The 25,916-nt window shown below is 50.3% G+C and overlaps 5 protein-coding genes across 5 annotated transcripts; 2 read left to right on the forward strand and 3 right to left on the reverse strand.

Moving 5' to 3' along the window:
• Window positions 1-1,381: 1,381 nt before the first annotated feature.
• Window positions 1,382-1,857, forward strand: CTRU02_206169 (Vegetative incompatibility protein HET-E-1-like protein 10; the record flags this gene model as incomplete). Its single annotated transcript, XM_036728653.1, has 2 exons — window positions 1,382-1,587; window positions 1,623-1,857. 2 exons carry the CDS (start codon window positions 1,382-1,384, stop codon window positions 1,855-1,857), a joined length of 441 nt encoding a protein of 146 aa, XP_036579542.1.
• A 12,227-nt stretch (window positions 1,858-14,084) lies between these two features.
• CTRU02_206170 (GTPase-activating protein) lies at window positions 14,085-16,578 on the forward strand (the record flags this gene model as incomplete). Its single annotated transcript, XM_036728652.1, has 4 exons — window positions 14,085-14,286; window positions 14,345-14,727; window positions 14,778-16,371; window positions 16,418-16,578. The coding sequence occupies 4 exons, from the start codon at window positions 14,085-14,087 to the stop codon at window positions 16,576-16,578; spliced, it is 2,340 nt and encodes a 779-aa protein (XP_036579541.1).
• A 2,629-nt stretch (window positions 16,579-19,207) lies between these two features.
• CTRU02_206171 (uncharacterized protein) lies at window positions 19,208-19,444 on the reverse strand (the record flags this gene model as incomplete). Its single annotated transcript, XM_036728651.1, has 1 exon — window positions 19,208-19,444. One exon carries the CDS (start codon window positions 19,442-19,444, stop codon window positions 19,208-19,210), a length of 237 nt encoding a protein of 78 aa, XP_036579540.1.
• Window positions 19,445-20,459: 1,015 nt separating this feature from the next.
• CTRU02_206172 (GTPase-activator protein for ras-like GTPase containing protein) lies at window positions 20,460-22,773 on the reverse strand (the record flags this gene model as incomplete). Its single annotated transcript, XM_036728650.1, has 2 exons — window positions 20,460-20,882; window positions 20,941-22,773. 2 exons carry the CDS (start codon window positions 22,771-22,773, stop codon window positions 20,460-20,462), a joined length of 2,256 nt encoding a protein of 751 aa, XP_036579539.1.
• A 1,265-nt stretch (window positions 22,774-24,038) lies between these two features.
• CTRU02_206173 (histone chaperone asf1) lies at window positions 24,039-25,046 on the reverse strand (the record flags this gene model as incomplete). Its single annotated transcript, XM_036728649.1, has 4 exons — window positions 24,039-24,414; window positions 24,471-24,779; window positions 24,836-24,875; window positions 24,938-25,046. 4 exons carry the CDS (start codon window positions 25,044-25,046, stop codon window positions 24,039-24,041), a joined length of 834 nt encoding a protein of 277 aa, XP_036579538.1.
• Window positions 25,047-25,916: the final 870 nt, after the last annotated feature.

The raw sequence follows: 25,916 nt of genomic DNA on the forward strand, positions 1-25,916 counted from the left end.
GTTACCTCACAAGGCGCAATGATGCGATTGCCAAGGAGGAAGCCAAGCACTAGGGTAAACTGTCGGCGGCGCCCTTCTAGGAATGTCGATAGCGAAGAGCGCAAGTGTCGCGTGCTTGTTGCCTCGTTATGGACTTCTCGCTCCGCCAGAGTGCATCTTTGCGCCCACGTGTTCGGACGGCGCTCCCTGTTGGCAGATTCAAAATCATCTGGCGTAATTAAAGGGCTCATGTATGACGCATACGCATATGTTACATGCCCTGTCTCTTTCCATCTAGCTTCTAGCTTGAAAATGATATCCTTGCCCATGATGAGGGCTTCATTAGAGACCATTCATGGTGATCCTGTTCGTCATCACATCAAATTTTGTGAGCCAGTTTCTTTCCTGGGGCGATCTAAACAAGTACATCATTGATTCTCGCGTTGTACAGGACTGACCTTAACAAGTCTTTTGGCTTTGGGGAAAGGTCATAGTTGCATATATCTGCAACTATATTTGCAGCCATCACAACCACCTTTTAACGATACATTTTTATCAACCAGCTTGTTAGAGTGATACCATAATGAATCCACTCCAAGACCCTCTCGAGAGTTCCGGTGCTCTTCGCCCAGCGACCCCAGTTACAGTAGTTCTGTTTTAGGTCGGCGTCCAGACTTCTTAGCTAGACAGGGATCTAGTACTATGGGACCTTCAGTTGCGCATCTGGGGTGTGATCCAGAACGGGGCTCCATTTCTCCATATGGGCCAATTGAACCCCGGATTTCCTACACGTGGGTGGAACCATTGGTCTCTCATCGTTCAAAGGGTATTTCAACCTTCGCCTGCAGCTGGCCAGATAATCTTGGAGGACAAATCTATCACAAGAGTCGAGTCAGGTGTCCCTCTCCTCCGAGCAACAGGAGTGGAAACCCGCACGCTCCCGCCAACCTGCCATTTTCGGACTGTTCTCCGGGAGATAGATACTTTTTTGTGTTGCCGAAGTCTCCCTAGGTTATTGAAGCGGCCTCAAGCTGTTTTGCAAACGAACGTGCCATTCGTATTCTCGACTAACATGCTTACATAACCAGACACTTCTGCCATGACTCCAAGTTGAATGTGGGCGGAATTCCCAATCATCCCACTTCAGCAAGTCGACAGCGCAGTTGCCACAAGCATACATATTAGCCCCAATTGAATCATCAAGGATTAGCGAGCAATGATATACCATATTCCTTGTTCTGATAGATGACATTCCTCTGCCAAGAAAACGCCATCAGACGACCAATTACAACGGGACGCACCATGCGATGTTGAAGCTACTTGTCTAGGCTGCGATTCCTATATGCTTTGTCAAAGAACCACATCCCACTGTCAACAACATAACAGTTAAATCGTAGGCATTATGTATCTCATCAATACCCAGACCCTCAAGGTGGAAGAATTCGTTGACCCTTCAGGAGTCAAGTACGCCGTCCTCTCTCATGCGTGGCAATATAACGAGGCTTCTTTCCTGGACCTTGCAAAGCTTGATTTGGCTAAGAAGAAAACTGGCTTCGTGAAGATTGTAAAGGCCTGTAAGGTTACCCGTAGTCGAGGTCTCGAATACGTTTGGTTGGTACGTGCTGCATTGCTAAGGTGAACAGCGCAGAGGTGAGCGAGGTGATCAACTCCATACTTCAATGGTACAAGCAAGTTACCGTCTGCGTCGTTTCCCTGCACGGTTTACCGCCATTGAACCTCAATGAAAGCCCCTGCGCATGGTTTTTAAGTGTCTTGATGACACAAAGACTTTCGGTGCTTGCAAGTGGTTCATTCGTGGATGGTCCTTGCAGGAGTTGCTTACTACTTGACAATACCGAGTCCTACAACTCTTGCTAGGAAATATTTACCAAGAACGCCACTTCAATCAGTGAACTACGGATTACTACTGGAATAGAGAAATCTATTTGGTGCCTTCCTCAATACTGTCCGCCATACCAGTGGCAGTGAAGATGTCTTGGGCAGCTGGAAGGCAAACACAAGCGATTTGAGAACAGAGCTCATTCTCTATTCAGTATCTTCGGTGTAGATATGCCCATGATATACAGTGAAGGCCCCAGAGCTTTTTTGTCGGCTCCAAGAGGACATTGCCAAGCTAACGAATGACTTGTCTCTATGTGCGTGGGAGGTTTCCAGCCACAATATCAAAAATTTCTGGCGCTTTGCGAAACCGCCAGCGAGTTTCAAAAACGCAAGAGTATGTACACGCATGAGGGCAGTCATGTGCTCAACACGAGTTTACCATCACCAACAAAGGGGTGCGACTCGAAGCAAAACTAACCAGATTTCACAAAAGCAAGCGCGTTATGAATTTGTGCTTCGCAGACAGAAGAACGACTCTGAATGTAGTGTATGTATTCTTGTGATTCGCACTGCTGCAGGATTCATCCGCGGGCGACTGGTCATATCTTTCGATGTGAGGTTATCTGGATATTTGCCATACATAGAAGCCCACGATACAAGTCCCTTCACCATTTTTATTCAGAATATCGTTACTGCAGAAGAATCCCTCAAGTATGAGAAGTAGATGGAGCACTCTCATGAATTCTGCAGCAGTCTACCTCGTTATCCTACCTATCTATGGGATGGTTCCCTTTCCACCTTCAGTAGCAGCGCCCGACAAAGACCTTTCATAACCTCACTGAACAGTCAGGCGGAAAGGCCCGGTGGCTTTCAAGAAAAAGCCTATGCTATCCGTTATGGAATCGGATGGGCTGCAAATAGTACAGAACGTCTAACACATGGCGCTATGCTAACAGACTTTCCTATGGGCAGAAAGAACGTGGCCATGAACACCATCAGCGAGGATAATATACCGGATCAAATGCGGAATCTGTGCTCAGAGCCATTTCTCAGCACCGTCATGAGTCGGAATCTATGTCGATTGCTACCAATAAGGAACTATAGTCGCGCAGCACAACCTTTAGGCTAAACTTGGGAAAGTCCTCCAACGATGCTGGAGTCGTTAAGTTTCGCGTGTTCTTGTCGGGATAGGTTTCATGGCGAACTATTGCATTTATTCTAATCGAAGGACTTGGAATTATTTTGCCTCACGCTTGAAGAAACCATGCAAATTGGCTCTTGCACCGAAGAGGCTCGATTACCCATAACACAATGCGGCATGTCGTCGTCCTCTTCAGACTTGCTCTCCCAAACCGATGCTGAGGATCGGCTGAAGAACCATATAGGGAAGGGCAGCCATCAAGCGTTATTATGTTTCTCTCCCTTCAATGAAAGTTTCCAGAGGTGGATTCATCGCACCACCATCGACAGATGAAACTAAAGAATCGCACATGTCAACAAAAGTATTCGGTTGCCTATGTGACAAGAACATCATTTTTCCCAACATATCATCCAGAGCGTTTATATATAGTGCTAGAAGCATACCGTCAAGCTTGGGATACACGCCGTCAGATGGAAAAGCCCGCCAATATGGAGGTTGTTCCTCTGGTCGCTCAAGCCATGCATATGCAACATGGCCTATAGCGGAAGAGCCTTGAGAGGAAACCAACCTGTTGCATCACTTCCAGGGGATTCAGAACCCTTCCAGTACATTTCTGGATATTTGCTAGGTGAAGCATTGTAACATCAGTCGTCTACCTTTGTTCTGTCGTGTTGTTTGAAGATCTAATTTGCCTTTCTTTCTTCACATCCCTCGGGCGACAGAAACAGCTCAGAAATGATTACATGCAAAATGTCGTGGCCCGGCTCTCCACGAGAGACAGTTAAGTGGGAATATTCATGGTCTTTTTGTAACTAGTTCGGCATACTCGGTCACTGCAGGTGACAATGGCCAGGTCTAAGTTTGTCTACTCGACCGATATCTCTTGTTATGCAACTACTCCATGCTATAGTCAGGTTGATCATAGGTGCAACTTCTACTCCGATGAAGGTATCAGCAGTAGAGTTACATGATATACCCTTCATGCTAGACAAGCTCACCCTTGGCTATCGAAAAGCTTTCAAGCATTCAATTCCTATGGTTGGTGATTACCAGGTGTGTTGAAGCAAGCCTGCTTCGCGAATTCAAAGTTGTAGGTTACATAAGGCGTGATAACATGAAGCTTCTGTGTTAAGGCCATCTATTGAGCTGCCACGAGCAGCGAGAGATTACAAGCATCGAACCGATGAGTATCACCACAGCCTCCGCGGGCGTTACCGCATTCTTATATGCGCGAATCGACAAGACTAGTGCCTTATACATCATTGCTGGTTTTACACTAGTCGGAACAAGAACGTTACGAGAAGCAGGTTTGCCCCTTCCTGAGCCCACGCCTTTCATCAGTGGCTCACCGCCAGGTTCTGTTTCTCTGCCCTCCAATATCACCCGGGATCATTAAAAACAAGACTCTGAACGTATTATCAATCATGCCACTATAATGATTCTCGTCGCTTGGCCTTTTCACCAGCACAAAGATGGATATCAAGTACAGCTGCCACCTGCCTTTTGGCGCTTCTTGAGGTTTGTATTCAATTCAACTTCTGCATGATGCCATCTCAGGGTACTTGATGAACATGAAGAGGATACTGAAAAGAACAAGGGGCCGACATGGTCGAGGATAGAATGGCAATATCAGTAAAACGGCAATTGTGAGTAGGCAAGCACCTAATAATACCGGCAGTTGCTCCATCTTCAAATATTCTAATCGCAACTATCCAGGCTATAGATTGTTTGTGTCCTGAACGAATACGTTAGTATGACAATTCGGACTGCCATTAGCAATAGCAACGAGGGTTACCGTGGGGAACGTTGCATCACTTGGCACGGAAACTCTTCGCGGCGATGTCTGGCTCTCACCAGGCTCCTCATGGTTACGCTCGCTGTCTCCATTTACAGATGAGGGAGAACGACGAAAGTTTTGATTATACATCGAATATATTACTACAGCGGATACGTCTTAGAGTTAGGTAGGATTCAAATCATGTTATTCAACAAGTGCCCTGAAGCTCTTGCAAATTTAATAATGTACCCGAATAACCTAGATGATTTTAGTTGTTCTCTCACCTTTCAGCCTCCCGTCTTGTTACAATACTTTCCTATGCTCATCCCCATCCTCAACATCCAATAACATGACATGGGTTCTCGATTTCAGCCATAAGCCTGAATGCCATTCCTATAATTACGATATGCAGCCCAAAGAGCTGGCTAACGCCCCATGACGAACTTGCTTATCGCTGCACATGCCCTCATACACGAGAAACCACAGCTTTCCTTGCTTTTCAAGCCCTCCTCCCAGACACCAACCCAAACATTTCAAGCCACCCAAAATCCAGTATATTGATTCACCACCTCGCCCAAGAGAATCAAATTGTCTATCCCTGATTCCCGTCAAGGTTTCGCAAGCCGACGTATACCGACACAATCTCGCTTTCCAAAGCAACAAATCGCACAATCTTCAATGACAACCCCTCGGCAGAAATGATATCCGGACAGAGAGTCACACACTCCTCTGTCCACTTTCAAGACCGAGACACAGAAAAGAGTTCTTGGGCGCCGAATTCATACCCAGCCGAAAATTCATTAAGTTCGCCCTTCGAAATCATGTCTCGGTTGGCTCGAGATCCCGTAGAACAGCTTCATCTCCCGGTGCGTCTTCACTGAACCCACCGGCTCGATACCTTTCCGAAGCCTGGTTTCTCTGCTCACGCGCAAGCATATGTCGGCGAGACTTCCCCATGATTCACACTCTCACCTCCTCTCGGCGCCTGTACCCCTGTGGGGGCTGTAGCCGAGAGAAACAGCTGTGTAGAGAAAACACAACATGGGCGAAAGGAGACAGTTTGAAAAAAGAAAAAAAAAAAGGGAAAAAGTGACAGGAGAAAAAGCAACCAACAGACAAGGTGACACAATAAAACCCACATATCCCAGCCCGCTGAACCCTATGCCCGCCGATCACGGTCCAGGGTGCTCGTGGATCGCCTGTCACACGCAACTGAAAAACCTGAAAATCGTCATTTCGACAAGTTCGCTATCTGCGACAAGTTCGTCGCGCGGGGACGACCGCATTCTCCCTATTCTCCACCCGACGATGGATTTACTCGGCCAATTCATGTCGCGCAGCCTTGTCTCCTCGGATCTGCGATTTGCCGGGCTCATTCAGAATCCAAACCCCCCCGCATTGTAAATGGTGAGCGACCGGTGAGGCGCGGCGGTGTGAAGGGATCTACAGGCGCCCTCCACCGCCGCGCGCCTGTATTTGTTTCTCTCTCTACTCAAGACTCCCCCTTTGGGATGTCCCCCTTTCAGGAAAGCAAGCGGGTGAAGAAAACGTTGGTGGGGATCCGGGGGATTAAAGGCGGAAAGTCTCAAGTTGCGCCCTGGAGCTGCTGTCTCTCTCTTGGGACGATTACGGGCGAAGCTGTACGCCGGAAATTACTTTGAACAACTGAATGTTTGGAAAATTTCTCGAAACAAATATCTTCATTGCCATCTCATTGTGGCGGTTGATCAAGACATCAGAGGGCCGTGTGTGTAGTCTTTGTTCTTGTACTCCCCATTTTTATTCATTACCATTATTTTTTCATAGCCCTTTGTTCCGTCTCTTCTGATTGCGCAAGGTCTGTCTCACTGGGTAGTCAGGGCTGTCGTTGTCTTTGGAAAGACAGTACTATGACATAGATGACGATTTTCATATTGTTGCTATCTCGTACACTCACCGTAGTAGTAACAACGCGAGAGCGTTGAATAGAAGTAATTTAGCAAAAAGACTGACTGAGCACCACTAACTGTGATGCTGCCAAGTTATAACCAAGCATGAATACCATATACCATGCAGCTCAGTTCTCTGCCAACGTAGCCGACGTTTTCATTTGTGTTCTGCGAGAGCGACTATCGTCGACTGAGCTAGTCATTATGGACTAAATGGGACCAGACACTAAACGGGTGCCTTTCATATCACAGAGTTGGAAGACCACGCCTGCAGGTGAAGAGTCGCAGCTATAGAGCATCTTCCAATAAGGGTAGAGAGGTTGACCACCATGATAGATGATGCCTTTGGCCAGCTTACGGTGATGTCCGGACTGACGGTTGTCGCGCTTGGCTTAAAGTACACGGGCCTCTCATTTCAGCGGTTATTGGCGCTGATTCCTCGTTTCACACCGACGATTCCGTTGTTTGGTTCCTCGGTAGGGAAACAAATCTTCATGTGGCTGCCATTCAGTCCGGCACAGGGAAGGTGGAATCTCGATACGGCGTCCAAGACGTGTGTCCTGAGCTGTTTAGATACCACCGCCCTTTTTACGGACACACAGACAGTCGCGGGTGCGAGATCCGAGAGGGCACGGGCTGATGTGTTAATTGCCTCATGATTAGACGTTTACGAGATGCAATGTTTCTGGAAGTAATAGACGACGAGAGCCTAGGTCGTAATTAAACAGGTCATATGAGAGCAGCTGCTGAACATGGCCACTACGCGACCGTTGTGCGGACTCGGGCTGGAAAGTTGACAAACCCGAGCTACTGCCAATAGTCGAGAACCTGTCGCTGCCTGAAGACTGTCTGTGTCTACACTGCCTGCTGATGGCTGAGGGTGACAGGGCTGGGGTCAAACCCCTGAAAATGGCGGCGGCGGCGACGGCCTGTAGAATTGCTGCAGGTACGCCAGATTGTTCCTGCATACGGCCCACTCGGGCCATCTCTCATGTAGAACCATCGCATGTGTTTTCCCGTTTTGTTTCTTATATTCAACACGCGTAAATTAGAAGGGGGTTAGAACGGCTATCAGGGAACGGTGGAGCAATGTTTCGACCGGTCGCACGGCATTATGTGACCTTCAAATGACGGTCCATGACGAGCCAAGGGCTCTTTCGACAAGGCCAGGAACAAGCCGAGCTGAAGCTAGGGACTGCTGCACATGCTAGGGGGGCGATCCTCATGAAATCGTATCCTGTCCTCCACGTGTCGTGGGCATGGGGAAATGAAAAAGCATGGACCAGGTTAAGGCAGTGCAAACTTCATCCCCGCCACGAGCATCGTTGGCTCGATTAGTCTGGTCTGTTGATGGAGCCCTGAGGAGAAAGTGTTGGTGTTGACAAGCTTCAATTGGAAGCCACATTGCAATGGCGTTGGTGTCCGTCTCAAAAGCCCTTGTCAGAACGTTAGTCCACCGACTGGTGGCTGAGACCCCTTTTTTTTTTTTCTTCTTTTCCCTCTCTGACGGCGCGTGGCTTAGGCTCCTCGACTCATTAGTCTCGACACTGAGCGATTGTCTATCTAGGTCAAGTTGTCACTAGGATGACACCATGGCTCGAGTCCCGAAAATGGACACGGACACTCCAGAGGAGGATGATGTATGCTGATGGAGCGTATTTCAGGCCTGTGTCCGGCCATTGAATTAGATCATGCACCACGTAGTTCGGTGAGACGCATGTCCGGTGGGCGTCAACGGGTTTGTGGTGACTTAAGACGTGGGATCCTTGCGGAGGGCAACGGGCAGGCTCAACAGGGTGGCAACAGGTTCCAGAAATCTGGCTAATAGCACTGATTCTGATACTTGGCGCAGGCATGCTACCTTGAGGTCGAAGGTCCCCTAACATGGAAGGGTTGCGACGACGCACAGCGAAGGATCGGCTGATGAGGTGTAGCGTGCTCTTAAATATACGAGAAGGCTAAGTTGTAGGTGTCTAGTGCTGAGAGGATACGAAACGGTGAGCATGGTATGATAGCGGCGGCCTAACCTGGATTCACTGCTCAAAAACACAGTCTCCCTATGAGCAGGTATAGATGTAAGAAGCAGACGGTACGAATAGTTGGATGATGGTAACGAGTTGATGTGTGGCGTGGAGGATTTGTCCGTATGCCCACGGGGGTCCGTCCCACATTCCATTGCCTGCGCCGGAAGCCGAAAAGAAGCGAGGATCTTGAAGAGAGCAGGATGTTCAGGGATACAAATGTCAAGGCAAGGTAGTTCCTGTCCCGTTATGGAAGGCGACACATGATTGAGAAGGAGTTGATTTTTCTTTTTGGTGTCCCCTTTTCCACTTCCCGCTCCCTGAAGGCGAGTGGGGCTGCTCGATCTGGACAAGCGCCAACTACTTCTGGTCAGCCCCTGTCTTTGGGGTGCAGATGCTGGGTGCAGACGTTGAGAGGAGGCACACAAGTCGGAGGTGTGGCGCCCTCTGACAAGCAAGAGTTTGTCACCAGAGACGACGAGGGCAGGGTGTCTTCAGCACGGACCGCTGGTGGGCTATGGCAGGTCGGTAAGCCGGCATTGTTTAGGAGGCATGGAGGGCATAAACTGATGCTGAAGTGTATCCTCAGGTGAGGGCAGACGACGTCCTGTGCCCAGGCAATAACAGGACCGTTCGAGGTGTAACCCAAAACTCATGGCGAATGAGTGTGAGTGATTGAGTGTGGGTATCACTTGTACATTTGACAGCCGGACTGGCTCTTTCTGCAGTTGCAGATGCAGCGAGTATGCCAGACTCAGGCGACGGGCGGAAAAGAAATGGTTTCAAGCATGTCTGCGCCTCATGGTTGCATGAACGATGGGCGTCATGCTAGTTTCTTCTGCTGCCTGGCAAGCAGCAGGAAGAGCGGCGACTACGGTGGGAAATTTTTTTTTGGATAGACGTTCATTGGACTTGGCCAGAGGGGATCCGAGGTTTCCTATCCGTCTGGTGGTCCATCATCCGTTCTTTTAAAAGAAAGGGAATCCAGTTGCCCGGTGTTCTGTGCGTGAGGCATGGCCAGGTTTCTCTTGGTGTCTGTGGGCAGCTGTTCCATGAGGCTTCCAGAGCTCCTTGCAAGAAGTTATTTTAATCTCTCGTTCTCTCTAACGCTTTGAGATTTCAGTTTGTGGCAGGTATTGTCAAGAAGGGAGATGCCTGGCTGGGTCGATGGATCGAGAAGCAAAAAGGGCCGAGGATGAAAAGGGACTGTTGCCCGCCCAAGGCTTCCGAGGGACCTGCAAGGATGAGGCGTTGGCAGTAAGTGTTGCAACTGCCGCCACCAACAATGCGGGCTGTGAAACTGGCAGCAGCAGCAACGTTGCTTGCTGATGATTTGTTAGAGCAAAGTGACGGGGACGCTGGTGTCTGGAATTTACCACCTGCCAGACCTCGAGCTGTGCTTAGTTAACATGCTCTGGCGGTTAGGTAAGTTGATGTGTTAGTCCAGGCTGTAACAGGCTTTGATGCAAGGCGCACACGTGCATGCAGCAAACCCGGGATCTGGGCATGTCGGAACGCCGTCTGTTCGTCTGTTCGAAGGGGTTTGAGTTCATTTGCAATTTGTATTCCAATAAATTCGATTCTTCTATGCCTGCAGGAGCAGCAGTGGCAGGACGACGCGCGTGATGACGGAGATCGACAGCAAAATAATAGGAGCCCTCGGGTTAGTAGACCCAGCTGAGAGTACGACATGGGAGAAACAGGCGCGCACGGAGTGACCGTCCGTGGAAAATGACGATGACGCGCGACAGCCAATGAAAGAGACGAATGATGGATGGGATTGCTGGGCCTGAAGAGGACACAATCTGCGTACTAGTAGGCAAAGGGCGGAGGGCAGCGGAGAGCCCGAATCCAAACGAATGGATTGACTTGAGTGACGGCGGAATTTGACTAGTGTCTAGTGTTTCCCTTAGCTGGACGCTGGGCCTGGGACTGGGAAAAAGCCAGTATGGGTACGTAAGTAGCAGGAGAAAAGGAGAAAAGCAGAAAAAAAAAAAAAAAGGCCCTTAAACGGGACCAGCGGGTCAATGAGGGCGGCCCCATTTTCCTCTTTTAACTGTTCGTCATTTAGTGTTTAGCGCAGGTATCTTCTTCGCAAATGGGAGGAAAGGGAAATGAAGAGGAAGCAGGTAGACTGGACATACTATAATGGTTAAAAAAAAAAAAAAAACAAGGAAGGTAAGATGCGATATAGGCTGTCCTTTACTACTACTGTTAGTACAATTGCGGTTTCTTAGGAGAACTTACTCTAAGCAGCAGCACAACCAGGAACGACAACAGCAGCAGCAACAACAGTAGCAACATACTCTACTGTTAGCAGCGACTGATCAAAGCACTATAGCAATAGCTGGGGTCCCCTGTTTCCTACCCTACCCTGGGTCGACGGTTGACCTAAATCGTAATCCGTACCTACATAATTAGTACAAGAAGATGGCAAAAGATGGGTAAAAGGGTGTGGGGTGAGTGGGTTGATGGCCCCCTCTCACGCGGCGTGACGACCCTTCTACTTCCTCGCCGTACATAGTACAGATTTCGCATTAGTGGCAGGAGCGATGGAACCCTCCTGCAGAATTCTCAAACAGATCTCTGGCGTGGCAGCAGAGCGGGACCAAAGCCTTTTTTTTTTTTTTTTTTTTCCCCTTCCACTTCTTCCTCCCCACCCCTTCCCCTTCATCCCATTCCATACACGATCTTTCCTGTCATGCTTCCTCTGTGCTGGATGTTTTCGAATGATACCAAAGCATCTTACAGTACTACTACTACTACCACTCCCACCACTACAATGTGTCCTTCAAAGTACGGACGAGACGCATGGCCGCCCTCTATGATCAGATATCTCCGAACAGTATCGCCCGTGTGGTATTTCAAATGTTTAGGGTGACGCAACATTTGCAGGAGTTTGCCAAACTAATTTGCCCAGACGGATATTTCACCTATATAGACAGATAAATGACAGCGCAGCGATGACGACGGTGGGTAGGCATCTCTGTGCCTGCGTGTTTTTGCTGCTGCTGCTGCTGCTGCTGCTAGTAGAATACCAACCAGAGACGTAGACACATAGCATGCCTCTATCTAGCCAGTGTCCATGGAAACAAGACAACTCGAGCCGCTCTACATGCCACCTCGAAGATTGTTTGCAAACCCGGTTTCAAGTCTGAATGAGCCAATACCATGAAGGGCGACTCACCCAATAGTTGCTGGAAGGCCACTTAGCCCAGCCTAAACTGCGAAGATGGTGATAGGGGTGGTGATTGCCTCAGTTTCTTCTTTTCTTGAGGGCCTTAAGTTCACCCTTATTTGGATTAATCAGACACTTCCAATTCAGTTTCCTGCTTTCGTCCCGAGACCACCGCTTGTTGTCGTTGCCCGTTGCCTGTTGATGCGCCAGTTATCAATTGCAACACCCGTTGTGACGCGCCCGCAGTTAGATAAGAAGAAAAAGGGCCATCTTTTCCATTCGCAGCCATGTAGCAGTGTAGCTCGGTACGTGCCTATCAGACCCTGGTACCGCTCCGCATCCCGCACGAGGCAAGGGGTCCGTTCTCCACCCTCCTTGTTTGTCTTCCTCATCCTCCTTCCTCTTGCCCCATCCCTACCCTCTCGTTCCTTACCTTTCCTTTTTCCCCCCCTCCTTATTCCACACTAGTAGTTTTTGTATCTATGTACTGCATAGTAGCAGTAGGCTACCTGCGTGAGTACCTGTATGCCTTCGACTTCTTTCCAATCCAACCAAGCTCTCTACGTAGTATCTCTTTTCATCTTCTTCTTCAAACTACAGTACGTACCCCACCCATAGCGTGACCATCGACAGGGGACCTCCCCGTCCTCACCGGCCAGTCCCAGGCTTTAAGTTGTTTAGGCCCCCATCCACCCATATCCAGCCTTCACCCTTCAATAATGCCAATCCCACTATTTTTGTGCAACCCTCGTTGTGCCTTGTGCCTGTCCTGTACCTGTCTGTGCCTGTGCATTTGTGCCTGTCCATCCGGTCCTGGTTATCCATCCATCCCCGCTCCCCTTCATTCCGACCAAGGCACTCTGCCGTACCGGTAGTCCCATCCATCCATCCATCCATCCATCCATCCATCCATCCAATGTGTGCCTAAATTACAGAAACGTACGTTCATAGTTGACATTACGCTCTCTTGCACACTGCACCATCCGACCCGGTGCCATTTGTACAGAGTACCATAGTACCGACAGAGAAAGACTCGCAGTTCTACCTGCCGCACTTTCGACCTTACAGCACACCCCCCCTGTCACACACGTCCGACCTCTTCCTGTCCCTCCTTGTGTGTGTTCTAAACCGCCGCCCTACGCAGTCCTACCTCGCAGTACAGCACCTCCCCTCCTTTCCACTCGAGCAGTGGCCCGTCTGTACTCACCCCAGAGAGAGACCCCCCAAGACCCCCCTCTCTCTTCATTCCACACACACACGCCCACAACACCGCATATACACCACACTCCCTCTCTTTCTCTCTTTTTCACTCTCCATTCAAACAAGTCGACTCTACTCTGCTCTGTTTTGCTCTTTTTTCCTCTGGTCTTTAATCCTCCCCTCTCCCTTACCTCGCAACGCCTTGCAACTCGCCAGCCTTCGGTCATCGCGCCTTGAACAGTTGTATACTGAACCCACTCCAGAACCACACCACAGTGACCCAGCGCATCCCGATTGCTTGTCTGGATCTGGTACTACGCCGCCCCTAGCCTCTTTTTTAATTTGGTCACCGCCGCCCACACATTTGCGGCCGCGCCTACCAAAGCTAAACCCGCGCTCCTGTTCGTCGCGCCGCCCTATCAACGCTGCCAAAAGCAATATCCATCCTGCCCCCCTCCCCCTTCGAACGAAGCTTCCACTCGAAACACCCGCAAAAAACCCAACTTCACATTCGAGAAGTCTGCCATCTTGGGTTCGCTGCCATCGCTCCGAACCACGGCTTGACTTCGCAATCGCACATCCCGACCTGTGTCTCGTGGCGTTCGCTGGACGACATCCCAATTGTGCCCTGTACACATACGCAAATAATCGAGCGACTGAACTACTCGACAGCGACAATCACTCGATTCCACTCGACTCGTCTTTCCGCCCCAAGCACTCCCAGCCTGCGCTGTGCCATCTTCCACTTCACAGCCATATCGTGCGAACCACTCTCCTTCTTACAGCCTTAGGTCTCAACTAGCCTTGCCCTTCTCTCGTTCCACCCTGGACCCTCAACGTCGCCTTGCAACCTGTCACACCCACTGTTGAACCGCATCATCGCCATCTTCCTGCAAACAGGCTTATCGGTGTCGGCAAGCGTAACTTCATCGCAGGCACTCGAGGCTCATTGCTTCTAGGGGCTCGCTTGGGCGACCCGCCTGCTTTGCGATTTCAGCACCCTTACGCTCTCGCCAAAATGTCCGTCATGCTCCAAACACCTTCCCGAGCTTCGACGGCATCCTCGTCTTCATTCCAGCCCCTCTCACGACAAAACACAATGTCTTCCTACGATGGATCGCGGTCCGCCCGCCAATCTAAGCGGTACTCCATGTCCGCGCTGTACATGTCCATGTCGGCGAATGAGACTGATCTTGAGATTGAAGATGACCTGGCCAAGGGTAAGTGAAGGCTACCAACCGCTTTCGGCCTTCGCCCACTAATTTGCCGTCTATACAGCCCAAAAAATCCTCCGCGAGCTCAAGTCCAAGATCTCCTCCCAGTCAAAAAAGAATTTCGTCCTCGAGAAGGATGTACGATATCTCGATTCTCGAATCGCTCTGCTCATCCAGAACCGAATGGCCTTGGAGGAACAAAACGAAGTTGCGAGCCACTTGGAAGATGCTACCGAAATGCAGGAAGGCGACTTCCCCAACGACGACAAGACACAAAAGTACGGCAACTTGATGTTTTTACTGCAGTCTGAACCCAGACACATTGCGCATCTGTGTCGACTAGTGTCCATGGCCGAGATTGATTCACTCCTCCAAACTGTCATGTTCACCATTTATGGTAACCAGTACGAGAGCCGTGAGGAGCACTTGCTCTTGACCATGTTCCAGGTTCGTCTCAATTTGTCGTCAAATTATATACCCATCTAACCAGAGACCAGTCCGTTCTTACCTACCAATTTGATAACACACCCGAATACTCGTCGCTCCTCCGCGCCAACACTCCTGTATCACGCATGATGACGACGTACACAAGAAGAGGACCCGGACAGAGTTTCCTCAAGTCAGTGCTTGCCGATAGAATCAACAGCCTGATTGAGTTGAAGGATCTGGACTTGGAAATCAACCCCCTCAAAGTGTATGAGCGCATGATTGAGCAGATCGAGGAGGACACCGGCAGTCTACCCGCCTCTCTACCCAAGGGTATCACCGCTGAGCAGGCCGCCGAAAACCCCCAGGTTCAGGCCATCATCGAGCCGCGTTTGACGATGCTTACCGAGATTGCTAACGGCTTCCTCTCGACCATCATCGACGGCCTCGAGGAGGCTCCCTATGGTATCCGTTGGATCTGCAAGCAGATTCGCAGCCTGACGAAGCGCAAGTACCCCGATGCGAATGACCAAGTTATTTGCACCCTGATCGGCGGCTTTTTCTTCCTCCGATTCATCAACCCCGCTATTGTGACGCCCAAGTCGTACATGCTTATCGATGGCCAGCCCGCGGAGCGCCCAAGGAGAACACTAACCCTGATCGCCAAGATGCTACAGAACCTGGCCAACAAACCATCATACGCGAAGGAGCCGTATATGGCTAAGTTGCAGCCCTTCATTCAGCACAACAAGGACCGTGTCAACAAGTTCATGCTTGACCTATGTGAAGTTCAGGACTTTTACGAGAGTTTGGAAATGGACAGATATGTCGCCCTCTCAAAGAAGGACTTGGAATTGTCCATTACTCTCAACGAAATCTATGCCATGCACGCTCTGATCGAGAAACACCATGGAGAGTTGTGGAAGGACGACAATTCGCATCTTGCAATCATCATGTCTGAGCTGGGTGGAGCACCCGCACAGGTTCCCCGCAAAGAGAACCGCGTCATCAACTTGCCCCTTTTTAGCAGATGGGAGACGGCAATCGACGACTTGACTGCGGCACTCGACATCACGCAAGAGGAAGTGTACTTTATGGAAGCCAAATCCGTCTTTGTGCAAATCATGCGTTCTATTCCTTCAAACAGCAGCGTTGCTCGACGACCTTTACGACTGGAGAGAATCGCGGACGCGGCGGCTACGAGCCGCAACGACGCGGTCATGGTTCGCAAAGGCATCAGGGCGATGGAGCTTCTTTCTCAGCTCCAAGAACTGAGAGTAATTGATAAAAGTGATCAGTTCAGTCTACTGCGTGACGAGGTAGAGCAGGAGCTGCAGCACCTTGGTTCCCTCAAGGATGGTGTCATTCAGGAGACGAACAAGCTCGAGGAAGTTTACAAAACAATTCGCGACCACAACACCTACCTCGTCGGCCAACTGGAAACGTACAAGAGTTACCTTCACAACGTTCGCTCTCAGAGTGAGGGTACAAGGAGAAAACAGCAAAAGCAACAAGTCCTCGGCCCGTACAAGTTTACACACCAGCAGTTGGAGAAGGAAGGTGTTATCCAGAAGAGCAACGTCCCTGACAACCGAAGGGCAAACATCTACTTCAACTTCACGAGTCCCTTGCCGGGCACCTTTGTCATTTCCCTACACTACAAGGGTATGTTTACTTAATGCATTCATGGAAACCTTGCTAACTTACTCAGGACGCAACCGTGGTCTTCTCGAGCTGGATCTTAAGCTCGATGACTTGCTCGAGATGCAAAAGGACGGGCAGGACGATCTGGATCTCGAATACGTTCAATTCAACGTCACCAAGGTCCTTGCACTGCTGAACAAGCGATTCGCAAGAAAGAAGGGATGGTAAACGCCAGCACGCGGGTCTCCCAACCACTGACTGTACAATTCTTTCCTGGAGATACCCTCGGCTGGCTTTTGATGGGATTCGGCGTTCTCGGCATCTCTTTGGAACCTGATACCACGACATTCTTCTCTTCGTCGCACCCTTCTTGATTTCCCGCTTCTGCATCCATATTTCATTGATGCTAGTTTAGCAGCTCTTATTTCCTCAATCCTCGAATGTCTCCTCGCCACGGCTGTCTTTCAATTCGCTTCTCAACCATCTCGTTCGGCATTCATACGCATACCAGCGTTCCTACACCTCCTCGCCTGGATATCTCTCACGCCTAACTTCAAAGGGCGGCATTCTCTGGATCGGGCCTGCCATACAAGACTACACACGTGGATATGGGGACTTGAGTTTTCTTCTCTCTGGCCGGTTTCGTCTCACATCACATTAGTGGCTCGACTTGGTGGTTTTATTTTTTTTATTTTTTTGGCGCGATATACCTGCTATGTTATTTTAATTGCCCTTGCGGCCGGAGCCAGGCGGATTATATTGTGCGCGTATCGTTGGTTGTGGTCTGGTTTTTAGTGTTGTGTTTTTCCTCCTCTAGTCCACGTTCATGTGTGACGGCGGCGCGGGTTTTGTTCGGCTGGTCCGGCGGCTTCAGTGTATGTCCCGTCTACTTTGTTCATGTCCTGAAATGATTGGGGTCGTCAACAGATGGGAGATGAGTTTTTTGTCGATGAAAAGGAATGAAATGACATGGATGATACTGATGTCGTATCCTGAATGCCGTAGCAATTTCGTGAATGGTGAGACCCGATCCCACTCTCCCCGACTGTGAGTGACGAATCGAGCGCTACCAGGTCTGGCAGGCGATTTCTCTGACACGAGGAAATAGAAAAGTCTGAGACCGACGACGATGGTTTGCGTGATGGCGTGTTGGAACCGCGTAGCTCGAAAGTCTCGTGGTTACAACCTCTCATCCGATATCATGTGGTCTAGGCTTCGCCAGAATGGGTGGAGTTGGGGGGGGGGGGGGAGGCGGAAAGACGTCGAGAACTTGTCCGACGTTTTGAGGGGATGACGTGAGCTTCCTGCGGCTCCACGTTGTCTGTCGATCGATTATATGTGTGTGTTTGTGTGTTTCAGCCGCCTTTAGGCATGAGGTTAATTGGATGATTGGGGGGGGGGATAAGAGCCCGATGGTGTGGATGGAGAGGCGTGTCCTTGGGAGGAAATCTGCTGGATGTATTTGGAAGGATAGACATTTTCGGGGGGTTATGAAAGTTGCCGCGCTGTTTGATTTGGGGAAGCCAGCATTTGTTTTCCTCTTCTTCTCCCCCCCTCTATGAGTCCTTTCTCGTGGTGGACTTGGTGGGGCGAGGTAGTTTGTGATGGCTGCGATGATGCAAGAATGCCCAAGGTTTAGTTTGGCGTGTTACAGACGTGATGGGGGAGGGCATGAAGAAGAGGAGGGGTTCCTTCGGGAGCTGCGGTGAGTGGTTGGAAATGTCATCGGATTGAATAGCTTGTGTGGTGTGACGGGTATTATGTGAGAATCAGCGGGATGGATGGTCGGGAATTAATGGGATGGTTTTTTTTTTTTTTTTCTTCTTTTTTGCCTAACCAGAAGTTTCTTGTGACTGACTGCCGGGGACTTTGGGGAAGTTACATACACATCTGGGGGGATTGGTGTGTCCACATCCTTGTTGGTTGTTGGTATAAGCTTTATATCCTTGTTGTTTCTATTTGGTAGTTGGGAATGTCGTCATTAGAGGTTGTGTTTCTCGTTTTCTCTTGTATGGGTCGTGTAGAGACATGGTATGGGCCGATTGGCGAGGCGTTTTGGATGATGAGAAGGTGCGAAGACTGAAGTGCCAAGTTCGTTAGAAATGTCAATAGTTGTTTGGCATTCTTGCTAGATATTATTGCGAGAACGAAGGGATTCTGTTAGTGTGTTTGATGGGATCCAGGGTTGCCCATCGCTGAAGATGTGTAAGCCCGTCTGAATACATTATTGGTAACTCAGAGGCCTGAGCAAGAACGTACTGGTTACGACATGTACCATTTATTACAATTTAACCTATCTGTTGAAGACTCTTGGGAAATACTGTTACGAGTATCAGGTTAGGCATTGGAGCTCGAAGAACCAGGATTCATGAAGGTTCATAGACAGATAGTTCTCACAATCATATCACAGTAACGGGTCATCAATGAGTTTTGTAAAAGGGTGTATTCTGTAATTGACATGTAAAGTTAAGGTTATCACGGCACCCTATTTCTGTCCATATCCCGACAAGACGGGATAAGCAGATTGCACCTCCGATGGTCGGATTCGATCTATCAGAGGCGCCCCTATTCCATATCTCTCATCCTCTCTTTTCAAAACCCCTCATATGGGTTTTCAATTCACCCGGAGTGAATACATCTTCAATCCCCTTCGCCTTCTTTCTTCTTTGATTCTTCTTCTTCTTCCTTTTTTTTTTTTTTTTTGTTGGATTGTCGACTTTCTTCATGTCGTAAAAAAAGTTGTACACACGTCCCACGATCGTATGGTAGTGGCGCCGGCCATGACACACCAGCCTTTAACAGCGCGAGATGTCAAAGGTCCTCCAAGTCTGAGATGATTCCGTAGCGAGACGCCGGCTTAATCAAAAATCATCCACTCGCGCCGCTCCTGAGGGTATATCTCCTCCCACTTCCGGCAGTGCAACGCTCCGTAAGTGTTCTGCGTAGCCTCCCACCAAGCGGACTGGATCATGCCGCGGTTACAATGAGCGCCGACGGCGAACTTCAAGTCGAGCACGGCCGGCGCGAGCTCCTCGCAGTGTGCCTTGAAGAGCCAGCGGCACTCGGGCTCGAACTGCCTCAATTGGTACCACATCCGCCCGCACACCTCGGGCACATTGGGTATGTTGTAGGCGCGAATGCGCCAGCCGGTGAAAAAGATATAGCGGGGCAACGCGACGCAGCCGGGCGCTTCGAACGTCTTGTGCGGCGGCGGCGTCATGGTGTGCGTCGGTGGGTTCTTGATTGTCCTTGTGGGCACAGGCATCGGTATGAGGGGCGTTATGGTGGTGTTCTTGGTTGGCATTGGGAGGCGGACTGTTTCCTCTAGGACAAAGTTGGCGCCCTGGGAGCCTTGTATGGTGCGGACCGAAGTCATGAGAGTTGTGGCCGAGTACGCCGACGAGTTAGTTTGGATGGTTGCCATTGCTGAGATGGTGCTCGCGGCCAAGATGGCAAGTGTTGAGTTTGTGAACTTCATTTTGATGTTCTTTGTGTTGCTTGATGTTTATTTGAGTAGTGAGTTGTGGATCGTGGATTGTAAATAAGTGGTTTGGATGTAATGGTTCTGGGTTCCCATGTGATGAGTTGTTAATTGTTGACTGAGACAATTGAAAAGACGATGGGCAGTTTGAACTGAAGATATTATTTGGAGTACACCTATCTCCGGATCGTCTGTCTTGACCTGTGGTTGAGGTCAAAGGCTGTGTATCTCCGGTTGGTATATAGTTTGAGCAAAGCTTGGTTCGCCCACTTGCCAACTTCATTCCTATCTTGATATTTGTGGCCAAGGAATTGCAAAGCGCAAAAGATCTCATGTCAGGCGGTGATGATGGGCGAATGTCGACAAAATTTGTAAAAGACATTTGTTCCATCACCTGAAGTAGAGCAAGTTGACAGACTTGATCTTGACAAGATGGCTAGCTCTTTCGAAGAATAGAACCATGTTCCGAGATCTCTGGTAGGCATAAAAAGAAACACTGTATGGTATTACGGGAAGAAGGGTTACTTCACAAACCCTATGGACAGGATAGCAGTAAGAAAGATAGCGATAATATGCGCAGTGTCTATGGTAAAGACTGGGTATCTCAGACAGTAAAAAGCAATCCCTTTCAAACATTCGCAAAAGCCTTCTCGTTGTCTTTCCCGACGTCTCGCTTGTCTATGGAGACCTCATTTACCACTCCATCGCTCTGCCAAGGCCTCCAGTTCATCCAAAGGCCTTGCGTCGTCCCCAAGCCTTCACGTGGCGGCTGCTGCGGCTGCCAACGACGTGTCAACCGTCTCTTCCTGCGAGGCTTGACCTCGACCGCTGGCATAGTCACGGTCGGGAGTGCCTTCTCTTCAGCTCCGGTATCCATGAAATACCGGAATGGCCAGGTGATGGCGGCGAAAGTGTGTTTTGCCAGGGAATACCCAGCTCGCGTCTGTAAGAGGATGAGGGCGAGGATGAAGGGGACGCAGACGCAAACCATCGTCACTGCAAAACGCCAGTTCTGCGGTGGTATGTCGAACTCTGTGATGCCGAAGACGGACTAGGAAACCGAAAATCAGACTCTGTTGGTTTTGAAAGGATGTGGGTAAGTAACTTACTGTGACAAAGGTCAGCGGCAAAAAGACCATTGAGCCCAGGGTAAGGACTTTGATGTTGTCGCCCTGTTCAATGGCCCGCCGTGACTCTTTGATGGAGCTACCACTAAAGAGTTGGTCTCGCAAGTTTTCAATTTCCTTCCTTGTAGCCACGTTCTTCGCGTGTACTGTCTCAAGATCCCGGCAGGCGCGCTCGAGATCCAGACGAAGTGGTGCCATCTTATCCCGATACGCCCGGCCTTCAGGGGATTCGGGGGTCGGGTGAGGCCAGAGCGTCGGATGCCGGCCTTCCCAGAAGTCATCAGGGAAGTTATCGTAATATGCGGCTAACATTGCGCGCAGGCCTTCGTTGACGACCCCCAGTGTGTTGTAAGCCCAAAAATATCTTCGGATGTATGTGAAATGCTTGTCCTCAAACAACAGTTTGTCTCTCAGCCGGCCATCGAACATGAAATCCGTCGGGGGGGTGATGAGCTTCGCGATGCGGGCGTGCAATGTTGCGTTGCGCTTCGTGGCATCGCGGTACTCTGTTACCAGAGCATCCATGAATGCATATGGCCCCGAAAGAAAAGTTTTGCGAGCCTCGGCCTCGCTGCCGCGAAGCGTGTGTTCGTCATCTGGGAATGATTGGATGGACAACAAGTGCCATGGCGCGAAAGTGTCGAAGAGGAATCCTTCCTGAGTGCCTTCGCGCCTGCGGTTTTGTTTGACAGACTGCCGTGGCTGGCCAGACAGAGAGAGTGCAAGTATCGAGCTACATTCTGCAATGTCGATATGGTCAGGCGATCGGCGGTCCGGAGGGCGGTTGTCATACTTCTGCCAGGGGGCGGGCTCTAACCCTTCGCCTACAACAGTGTAGTACTTGAAGGCAAAGAAGAAGCTGCGCTGCCGAATATGTCGAGGTGACGAGTCCTTGGCGAAGGCACGGTGGACGTAGGCTGTTGTTTTTCCATTGTTGTCGTGGTCCGTGATGAGGTGGTTAAAGAGTTCCGTCATGTCGAAATACGGTGCCATTGTCATGTGCAGGGCTCCGAGCATCAGCGCCGTGGGTTCCTGTAGGATGGTCACGAGACCGACTGCTTTGCCGTCGGCGTGGATGCCTTTGAGAGCATTCCATACTGTTGGCGCGTCGGCAATTTGGCTTTGAGCAGAGGTGGTGCCGTTGCCACGGGGCGGCTGATCAGGTTGCTTGCCTACTGGCCGAGGGCAGCCTTCCGTGTCCACGTCGTACAGCTCGAACGTAGAGCTAATGTAGCCCTGACTCTCGTAGGCAGCGAAACTCTCGAAGTCTGCGTTTTCGTCAATCTCGGTCTGTTTCTTAATCACGTCTGCAAGAGCGATAGCGACGCCGCCGGTAAAGTCAAAGTGTTTGAGGTGATGAAGAAGCTGGGGGTCGGTCCAAGAAACCCGTTCGATGAGTCTCGGCGAGGGAGAGGTGAAGGAGCCGTCGGATGCGACGCGGTGAATCGGGACGTCCAGCAGAGGCAAATACTCAACGTCGAGTTCCGAATGAATCGAGGATGGAACATGTTTTCTTTCAGTGACATGTATTGGACGCTTCTCGATGGGATCGGAGAGTGTTGACCGACGAGCACGACGTAGTGTTGGCTGAAAGGTTGCCTCTGGTGAGAGAATCGGGCTCTGTACGGGGCTTTGAACTGGGCTATGGGAAGGACGGAGCAATGGCGACGGCTGCAGGGTGACTGACGTTCGCGAGTCTGATCTCTCTCTAACGGTGCCGGCCAAAGAATCATGGAGGCTTCGGAGACTTCGGAGGTATTGCTCATGGCACGCCTCAACTGCCTTTAACAGCTCTTCCGAGCTCTGAGAAGACATGGCGAGCTATTAACAACGCAACCAAAGAAAGTAAAAATTTGGTCAATGAAAAAGTTTTGAGTAGCTCTGCTGTATTTGTATGGCAATGGGTAGAAGATAAGCAAAAGAGATGGCAGAGGCTCGTTGTTGCCACGACGGCCTTTTCTACGTTCTTGGCTCTCCAGCCTGCTCCAAGGTCAGTGAGGCAGTTCGGTGAGCTCTGAGAGACACGCATCAGTCTAAACACTCTCAAGACGATCACTCCAAATGCGGCTGAGCCGCGGATCAGAGCCGTAGCCCGTGGCACGCAATCTTCATGGCACAACCAATCTCTGAAGCAGCATCTCATCCTAAAAACGACTCCCCAGATCGGAGATGCGATTATCGGCGCCGGCAGTGTGACATTGCAGGCTTATACCACTTGAGCCGAGGACACCGAAATCAAGCTTCGACCACTAGACCGGAGGAAGAGTACGGATCCATTACCCGTATGCAGGTATGCACGCCCTAAATGTGAGGTGACGCACATACCGGGGGTTTAGCTGTGGAGATGCACAAAGGGGGGAAGACAGGTGCAGGGTCAGAAGTCAAGGTGAGGTAACGAGGGATTGGAAACGAAAGAGCGATCGCAAAAAGTAGGGCTGTCGAAGGGGGGCCGGTAGCGGTGCGGCTTGTCGCGGCACAGCTTGCAATTATAGTGGCTTGGCTGTCGTGAATAGACTGCTGCCTGACTTTCACTCAGCAATGGAAGTGTCATTCTTGTCATGTCTGAGAATTGATTAGGGAGGATGAGGGGGAGGGGCAGTTGACGGAGTTGGCCGACCGTTTGAAAATGTCTCAATCGAACGATGCAAACGAACGCGCTAGGTCATGTACGACTGCTTCGCCGCATGGAGCTTAACATGCACCTGTGGAAATTCAACGTTGGATGTCGCGCTCTTCACCGAACTACCTCGAGGCAAGCCTTGCCATGTGTCATGGGATAAACATGTCTCCTTTTTCATTGTTTCGACATGCGGAATAACCGTCCGTCGAGCAAGAGCTTCAACATCACAACACTAAAAGCATGCAAGAAATCTGTTCGTTGCCAGTTCGTATCTAATTACTGGGTATCCCCCATCTCGAGCCACATATACTAGAATGGCTACTTTCATCATCCAGGTCATTGTCTTCGTCTAAACCGCCATCTTGTGCATATTCTAATGAATACCCTCCTTGGCCGGCGTAAAAATCGGGGTATGAGCAAAATCGTCAAAGACACCAACGACACCTAAGGAAGGCACCCTCTATCGGGTCGCAACCTCGGCAGGCTTGGCGGCAGCAGCAGCAGGCTTGTCCGTCATATCAACATCCATGGCATCGTCGTCGGCAGCTTGGCCCTCGCCCTCCTCCTCCTCCAGCTCGTCCTCACTCTCGCCCTCGATGTCAACACTGCCGTCATCTGACAGCTCATCCTCATCGGCCTGGGCGGGCTCGCCATTTTCAACGCCGGCCATCTCAGAATCTTCGCCAGCGGCCTTCTCGCCGCTGGCAGCACCCTCGAGAGCAGCCTCGGCCTCTTCCTCTTCACGTTCATCAGCGCCGTAATCGTCCTCATCAGCGGCGAGATCAGCCTCGGGCTGCTCAGGCGGGAACTCGGCGGGGGCAGAGGCCTCGTTGTCCCTGTACACATGTCAGCTCTATCGTCTCTTTGTCTGTTTTTACTTCGTAGATCGTACCACTTGATGGCGAATCGGGTCACACGGGGCTTCTCAGCAAGAATGTTGCGACGCACGCGCTCGATGATGGGCTTCGAGGGAGGCTCGGCGTTGAGCTCCTCCGAGTCGTACTCATTGTTGACATAGTAGCCGACACGTACGAACTCGCGACCGTCGTAGGCGCAGGTGAGGAGGATCACAGTGACGCCCAGAATGTCGGCGTCGGGAATTCTGGATGTGTTGGGGGCATCGGCCTCAAAAACGAACTTGTTCGTGCCGACGGGGATAGGCCCAACCAGGAGGCTGTCTAGCTCCTGATCATACTGGTCGCTGTTCACTGCGGTTAGCGAATGGCGGTGTATGTGAAAAAATCCACTTTGACTAACCTGGTAGCCGAGCCAACGTAGGTGAGCTTCCACTCGAGATCTGTAGGGGGAAAAAAAAGTCAGCGGGGAGCGATCGCAGGTACAACAAGAGTCGACGCATACCCTTCTCAAGTGACTCCAAGCACTCGAAAGTGATCTCAAACTCGTACTTGTCTGTGAACTTGGCGGGATTGTTCAAGATTTGAACACCCAGAAGCGAGACGATAGACATCGTGAAATGTGAGTGACCAAGTCAGTTTGCAAAAGTGCGGGTGGATGATAAAATTGAAGAAAGTATGCGCAACTCGAGCGAAGCAGAGGCTGGATGCAATGAAGGATCGTGGTGGGAAATGCGACAAAAGGGGTGGGGGTTTAGGTGTTTTTGGGACGTTGGCTTGTTTTGCAGCGAGCGACAGAGATGAAAGGAAGGTATCGTTCAATTGCGACGGGACAACGACGTGGGACGCGCCTGCGCTGACCGCGAATTTCGCGTAGAGTGGTATCCACTTTTACACCAGCCTCACAAACAGCGCGGCAGCCTCCCAGCCACACTACGGCGTTCTCATTGTGCTTCTAACTTTTGTGACCATGGTGACACGCTTGTTGCCATGCATGTACAGTCAAGCCAGTTGAGCAGCAGTTTCATCTCAAAACCCTTAGATGTAGTCAATATATATATCACTTTGTATTAGTAGCTTCAAACGCACACAATCTATCTTCTCATTATGCAAGGTTTGATGTTCTCTCCATTGAGGTTCATTGGCTGAATGATTGGCGGCTGGAGTGTCTTTAAGGCCATGTGCCTCCCATGGTACTTTTGTTTCACACTTTTAAACTCCAATGCAAGAAAAAAAATTCGAAATTTCATCACACTCTTTTCGCTAGCTTGCTGGTGCAGCTAAGTATCATAATGGTACAATTACTGGAACTCTGAAGCGCAGAAAGAAGTCGCGCCTAAACAGTGGCGCAAGTCAATAGTCTTATCTTATCAGAGGCTCCATCATCAAATCCGATATTTATCCAGGTGACCGCCTAACCACGCTAGCCTGATTACGGTGCTTGCAACCTTCAATCTTCTCTTCGCCAGCTTTCAGCCTTCCAA

Source organism: Colletotrichum truncatum (assembly GCF_014235925.2).
Source record: "Colletotrichum truncatum strain CMES1059 chromosome Unknown Contig_0003, whole genome shotgun sequence".
Taxonomy (NCBI): Eukaryota; Fungi; Ascomycota; class Sordariomycetes; order Glomerellales; family Glomerellaceae; genus Colletotrichum; species Colletotrichum truncatum.